The sequence below is a fragment of the Euphorbia lathyris genome, chromosome 8 (genome assembly GCF_963576675.1).
Source record: "Euphorbia lathyris chromosome 8, ddEupLath1.1, whole genome shotgun sequence".
Taxonomy (NCBI): domain Eukaryota; kingdom Viridiplantae; phylum Streptophyta; class Magnoliopsida; order Malpighiales; family Euphorbiaceae; genus Euphorbia; species Euphorbia lathyris.
In genome coordinates, this window is record NC_088917.1 from 70,430,386 (window position 1) to 70,437,296 (window position 6,911).

Here is a 6,911-nt window from a genome sequence, read left to right on the forward strand (position 1 = left end):
AAAACGTAAAATTCCACCATACTATTTATTGTTTCGATTTAGAAAGTTTTTTTCGGGGGTTATGTTTTGTTGATATGTAAGTATAATTTTTGTTAAGATAAAAATATCTTTGTTTGTAATTAGAACTTAAATGTGTAATTGTAATACTTTGTTTTGTAAATAAAACATACCATAGACCTTTATTTGTGAACTTTTAAACCACATGCCTCTGTTTACAAATTGGGCAAACTACAAGCATTTTTTTTTCGTACTTTTCCCTTATTATTATACTTCAAGAAAACAATACTCTATAAATTTATCTTTTCCTTCTTTCTAAAAACTAAAAGCTATAGCCCTTCTTCTTACCAAAAAAAAAAAAAAAAGCTATAGCCCTTCTTTTACCCTATTTACAAGCACAAATATTTATTTGAAAATTTATGAATAGAGATTTATAATATATTATATTAACAAAACACAATATTTTAAATTACACTGTTAAGTTCTGATGAGGATCTAAAACATTTTTTCTCTTTTAAAAAAAATTACATTTACATATCGATAAAACACAGCTCACCAAAATCGAATTACATCTATATAAATAAATTTAAGTGTCAATTTAGTAAAGAACATAAAATAACCACCATATAATTCATGGTTTCAATTTGAAGACTATGTTTTTTCGATATGTAAATATAATTTTAAAAAAATATCCTTAGTTGTCAACTGTACACATTATCAAAACTTAACTGTATAATTTAAAATATTATATTTTATTAATAAAACATACCGCAAACTTCTATTTTCAAACATTTAAATTTACAGACATGTGTTTGAAAATAAGGCAAACCACAAACACTTTTTTTCACTTTCCCTTTTTTTGTATTTTCATATCATTACACGTTTTCACTTTATTTGAAATCCATCTCTCTTACTATACTTCTTTTCATTTAATTTGCATCTCCACAATTTTTTTCATTTATTCCTTTTCGAGTTCAACACAAGTGAACATGATTTATCTAACAACTCATGGTCTCAATGCAACATAAAATATTAGATCTAAGCAATTTCAGTAGAATCAATACATATTCATTTATCTGAAAGAGTTTCACCGATAAAAAAAACTCATATTCAGACCCGTTTCTTGATTTTTTTTTTTTTTTAGTCTAACTCTCTAATATCCTAGACCTACATTCTAGACTAATCCAGATTCAAATCGGGTAGCTCCTTTTCGGAAGGCAGAGCTCTCCCATCAAGTATTTTAATCACATTCCCATTCTCATCTCCACAATTTAAACCCTAATTAAATGGTTAAGCTGACCCAATACTTTAACCACCCCGAACCAAATGCTTGTACTAGTCAAAGGCTAGATTAACACATAAACAAACTAACATTAAATCAAAATACAAAAATGTAATAATTTTTTTTTATTTTTAAGATAATTAAGTAATAGATGAAGTAGCTAAATCCTTTCCCACATAGCTAGGGCACTAAAGTAGAGCAAGTAGATAAGAAGCTAAGCTACAAATAAATACACATATAAAGCAAAATAGTGACAAAAAATATTAAGGTGACGTGTAATTATTAGAATGTATTTATTCATGCAAATTAAAGCTAAAGATTTTACAGTAGTAGCTAAATAATTATGAGTGTTTTGTTTTCTTGTGCTATTATTTTTATTTTCTTTTGATAAACTTTTATTTCTTTCTGGCCCTATCAATTTCATTGGCTCTCTCTCTCTTCAATCTATCTATCTATCTATCTTTCCCTTTGAAGAAGTAGCTTATTAAGGAACGAACCCCTCATTCTTACAATATCCTTAATTCAATTTCATCCCAACATCAGTTTCGGTTTCCATGAAAACAAAAGCTGCTCTAAAGTTCTAACCTTTAAACAAAAGCTGCATCAAAACCGAAAGAAAATTAAAGAAAAACAAAGCTACTTTTCTGTGTCTCAGTTTTCCACTCTTCTTATCTCCATCTTCATCTTCATCTCCCCCTTATTTTCAGCTTCCCAACTCTCAAAATTAGGTCTTTTTAGGGTTTTGAATCATACACCAATTACCCCCAAATGTTAGCTAATAGTAACAACTCCCCTTCTTCATTCCCTGAGCAATTTTCTTGCTTAGATAATGGTGCCAACAAGAGAAAAAGAAGACCCGCCGGCACTCCGGGTGAGTACTTTTGATCTTATTGCTCCGGGAGTATAGTAGAATTTATGTAATTTGTATTGAAGTTGTGATTTATTTGTGTAGATCCAGATGCGGAGGTGGTTTCGTTGTCACCGAAGACACTATTGGAATCGGATCGTTATGTGTGTGAGATCTGTAACCAAGGTTTTCAGAGAGATCAGAATTTGCAGATGCACCGGCGCCGGCATAAGGTGCCGTGGAAGTTGTTAAAGAGAGAGACACCGGTGGTGAGGAAAAGAGTGTTTGTTTGCCCGGAACCGAGCTGTTTACACCATGATCCTTGTCATGCTCTTGGTGATTTAGTTGGGATTAAGAAGCATTTTAGAAGAAAACATAGTAATCATAAACAATGGGTTTGTGATAAATGTTCTAAAGGTTATGCTGTTCAATCTGATTATAAAGCTCATCTCAAAACTTGCGGTACTCGTGGCCATTCCTGTGATTGCGGCCGAGTTTTCTCTAGGTATGTTTTCTTTTTCCATCCCCAACATTTGATCAATGAATTGATGTCACTTTTAGATCGAAAATAGTTAGTTTGATAGTAGAAATTCTCGATTTGGGGTTCCGGGGAGGTTTAAATCTGATTAGATTGAGGTTTTTGAATCCATGATCCAGTTTTTATGAGATGGGGTTTGGCTTAAAAGACAAAAGAGAAAGAAAAGTATGAAATTGTTTGATTTTTTGATTGATGGAACATCATAATTAATCAGTTTTTATTGACTGTTTATTGACAGTTGTTGTTGAACACGGTTCCCAAAAATCAGTTTGAGTTTGTTTTTCTTTTTCTTTTCCTTCAAAACTTCTCATCAAACCCAAAACAGTTCCTTATAGCTTTATTTTATTAACTAAAAATAAATGATTGGATTGGATCCTTTCTTAATTAGCATTACATTCTCTTTAACTAATAAAATATTACTATCTTCTACTATTATTTAGGGAGCCGAGCAATACTGATTAACTTCGAACTGATTAATTAATGTGATGCATATATAAATAACTTGTGAATTTTGAATTTTGATTTTTGATTTTTGATTCTTGATCCTTGATCCTTGATTCGCAGAGTTGAGAGTTTTATCGAGCATCAAGACACGTGTAATCTCGGGAGAATTTCTACTATACTCCCAGAGCAAACGCAGTCGCTTCAGGCTGCATGTTTGTCAAGAACAGCTTCAAGTACTCCAAGCCCTTCAGCCGAAACAAATTTCAGCACAGCTCCATGGCAGCAGCAGCATCAAAGTTTGGTAATTTCAAGGGCAAGAAATGATGCAATGTTCATGAAACAAAAAGATTACAACTTAGACCTCCAGCTTTCAACCTCTTCAAACCCTCATGAACTCTCAATCTCTCCCAAAACAGATGATAATCATAATAATAATCATAATCATTCAACTCAGCTCCAACTCTCAATCGGATCGAGCGATTTCGCCAGACGAAAAAGCGACGCGAATGATGCACCGAAACTCTCACCGAGGGGGAGTGATAGTACTAATAACGCTAAAGAAGAAGCGCGTGAGCATATAAGAGTAGCAATGGCGGAGAAAATCTACGCGGAAGAGGCGAGACAACGCGCAAAACGACAGATTGAATTGGCTGAACAAGAGTTTGCTAATGCTAAGAGAATTAGACAACAAGCTCATGCTGAGTTGGATAAAGCTCAAGCTTTAAGAGAACATGCAATGAAGCAAATCAATTCAACTATTCTACAAATCACTTGCCATGCCTGTAAACAGCAATTTCAAGCAACAAGTAGTAGAATTCCTCCTCCTCCTCCTGATGAAAACTCCTTGGTCATGAGCTACATTTCATCAGCTGTAACAGAAGGTGAAGTTGAGAATAATCATCATCATCATTAAGTTCTCATCAGTCTTGCAGGGAAACGGAAACAGATACAGATACAGGAAAATGTTATTTCTGAGAAAAATTAGCTAGGAAAAAGGTGGAAGCGCTGATGCATGAGAGTTTCCGTGCAACATAGGTTCTCATTTATTAATTAATTAACACTTTTATTATATATCATTAAGTTTGTGATTATATGTGTAATGTTTTTCTTTCTTTTTGTTGGTTTATGATTTGATTAATGGAAAGTTAGGGGTGTTTGGTTGCTCCTTTTCATACTCGTATTTGTCTTTTCATTTTCCTTTTCCTTTTAAAATGAAAAGTTTTAGGCGTTTGGTTAACAAACTCCAGTTTACCTAAAAAAAACATTTTAAAATAGAAAGTTTTAGCGTTTGATTAGGGACCTCCTGTTTTCTTTTTACACTTGCAAAGTAGCACTTTAATCTGATTCAGCATTTCCAACAGTAGACAGTAACAGTAAACACTTACAGCAAACAATAGATAAAACAAACACGCTATATTTGAATTATTTGAATCACAAGTTGTTGTTTATCTTTAGCATTTAATGTTCATTAGGTTTATTTTAACTATTTCATTGAATAAGTTACAGGAACATTCATATCTCTTCCCTAAATTTTTGGATTTTCTGTTTGGATTTTGTACAGGAAATGAAATTGACCCCTTCCATAATCCATAGTAATAAATAGCACTTCTGACCCAAAATTAAAAACTTTTACAGAAATTGAGCAGCAATGCCTTTTTTGATTTGGAAAGAGTGTTCTTTCCAAATAAATGTTAAAATGTGAAAAAAAAAGACACCATGTTTTTCAGTGCCACAGTGTAAGAGTTTAATGGCAGAATCAGTCGTCACTCTCAGGGTTCTTGATATGAATATAGACACAAACAAACTCCATTTATGCATAAGAATCAGAGCCACCAGCCACAAGAGAAGAAGAAGAAGGAGGGATGAGAAAGAAGAAGAAGAAGAAAAAGGTGGACCAGTGGGGCTTTTTTCTTTCTTTCTTTCTGCAGCATCTTTCCATTTTTGCAGAGACCATTAAAAAAAATACCTTCTTTCTTTTTTTGAGCTGGAAATTATTATTATTATTATTATTATTAAATTTAATTAAATCTTACCAAAAAAAAAAAAATTTAATTAAAAGAAAAGAAATTACTTGAGAGTTTCATTGCTGTTTATGTGTTATCTTTTTGCAGTTTCCTACACCTTGACTTGAAACTTTATTATATATGTATGTAATGTATATATTAAAGGGAACCTATGTACAAAAAGTGAGCTTTTCAAAGATGGTTCCTTTATGAATTATGTAATCTCTTTTATTTTATGTTCCTATTCAAATTTTTCTTTTCTTGAACCACGTGCTGTTCTTCCTCATCAATCAATGATGTTGTTAATTAAAGTTTGGTATAAATTAGAATGTTTATCCGTTTAAGCAAATTTAAGAGGTTAATCAAAATCGACTTTAAGAGGAGCCGAACTTTAGGACCTTCTATTTAGGGGTCCCAAATTCGATACTAGAGCCGATTCTGAGATTCTAGAGGCCTAGAGGTGTAACAAATAAGGGTTCTAATAAAAAGAAATAAAGTAAAAAATATATTTAAAAATGACATCTTTTTGTTACATTTAACAAGGAATCTAATAAAAACACAAATCTCGAATGGATAAAAAAAACATTTTATTTCACATTAAATATCTAGTTGCTCATCTAAAACATTATATACAATCATTTCTAGATAGAGAATCACTCAATATTGTGTCTACATTAATATTCTCTAATATATTTCTCTTAATATATAAAAATGCTAAATTATTTAATGTTTATTGAGACGTTGATGATCCCAAATAGTTTTTCAAGAATATAGAATTCTTTCAGCAGATACAACGGTCACTGACATAATTAAAAGGATTCCAAACGTGGATAACAATTTGCTGCTCTAACAAACTTAAGAATTTTAAACGATGACATCAACAATTTTGGCCAAAGCATTTACAACATTTTCATTTCTGGAAAAAAAATCATCTGCATCAACATGCGAAAATTTATTATAAAAAAATGTAGTTATAAATTTGTGTGTTGTGACTTTTTAGACCTATTAATTATATTTATTGCGACATTGCATCTTTTGCTATTTTAATTTTGTATTTTTTTTTGCCCCCTGTGCCTAGATGTGTGGTGCGAATTTTTTAGGTCTAAGACTATTTACGTAACCGTTGCATATTTAATATTTATATTTAAAATATATATATATATATATATATATTTTGCCCCTCCATCCCTTTGGCCCTGGTCAGACGCCCCTCCTGCCCATGCCCAGATATGACCCTGTTAGATACTTATTGTAATTAAAATATAATAATTATAGAGATCTTAATTGTTAAAAATATGGGGTAAATTCCAAAAAACACTCATGTGGTCGTACTTTTATCAATTGTATGTGTGATTTTTTTTGCGACCATGAGATGACTTAGGATTTTCATTTTGCTAAAAACGATGGTATTTTAAGTTGACATTGTTAAAATAACCGTTGACGGTCTTAAAATTGAAAAATTTCAAGAACTGGTGATATTCTAAGTAACTTTAATTCTTGAACATTTTAATTTTGAGTTCATTGTTGTTTGCTGAGTAGAGAGAAAGTTCCAAAAATAATGATTTTGAAAAATAAAAAATTTAGGTTCGTAGTAAATGTGGTACTAAACAACTTTAATTCTTGGAATTTTTCATTTTGAGATCGTTAACGATCATTATTTTTATAGTATCAAGCTAAAAAATCGTCATTTTTAGCCAGCAAAAAACCTAAGTTTTCTCCTGATCGCAAAAAAAAAAAAAAAAATCACATATATTTAATTGACAAAAAGTGTAACCACAAGGGTTTTGTTAGAATTTATCC

At 31.3% G+C, this 6,911-nt stretch overlaps 1 protein-coding gene across 1 annotated transcript; it reads left to right on the plus strand.

The window, feature by feature from the left end:
• Positions 1–1,715: 1,715 nt before the first annotated feature.
• LOC136204157 (zinc finger protein SHOOT GRAVITROPISM 5-like) lies at positions 1,716–4,282 on the plus strand. Its single transcript, XM_065995354.1, has 3 exons — positions 1,716–2,150; positions 2,232–2,631; positions 3,229–4,282. Exons 1-3 carry the CDS (start codon positions 2,048–2,050, stop codon positions 4,019–4,021), a joined length of 1,296 nt encoding a protein of 431 aa, XP_065851426.1. The 5' UTR covers positions 1,716–2,047; the 3' UTR covers positions 4,022–4,282.
• The last annotated feature ends 2,629 nt before the right edge of the window (positions 4,283–6,911 follow it).

Excerpts from the sequence above, each read along its gene's own strand:
- LOC136204157 (XM_065995354.1), top strand. The coding sequence starts at position 2,048 with ATGTTAGCTAATAGTAACAACTCCCCTTCTTCATTCCCTGAGCAATTT. Across the intron at positions 2,151-2,231 it reads AAGACCCGCCGGCACTCCGG|ATCCAGATGCGGAGGTGGTT; the intron begins GTGAGTACTTTT and ends TTATTTGTGTAG. Across the intron at positions 2,632-3,228 it reads TGCGGCCGAGTTTTCTCTAG|AGTTGAGAGTTTTATCGAGC; the intron begins GTATGTTTTCTT and ends CTTGATTCGCAG.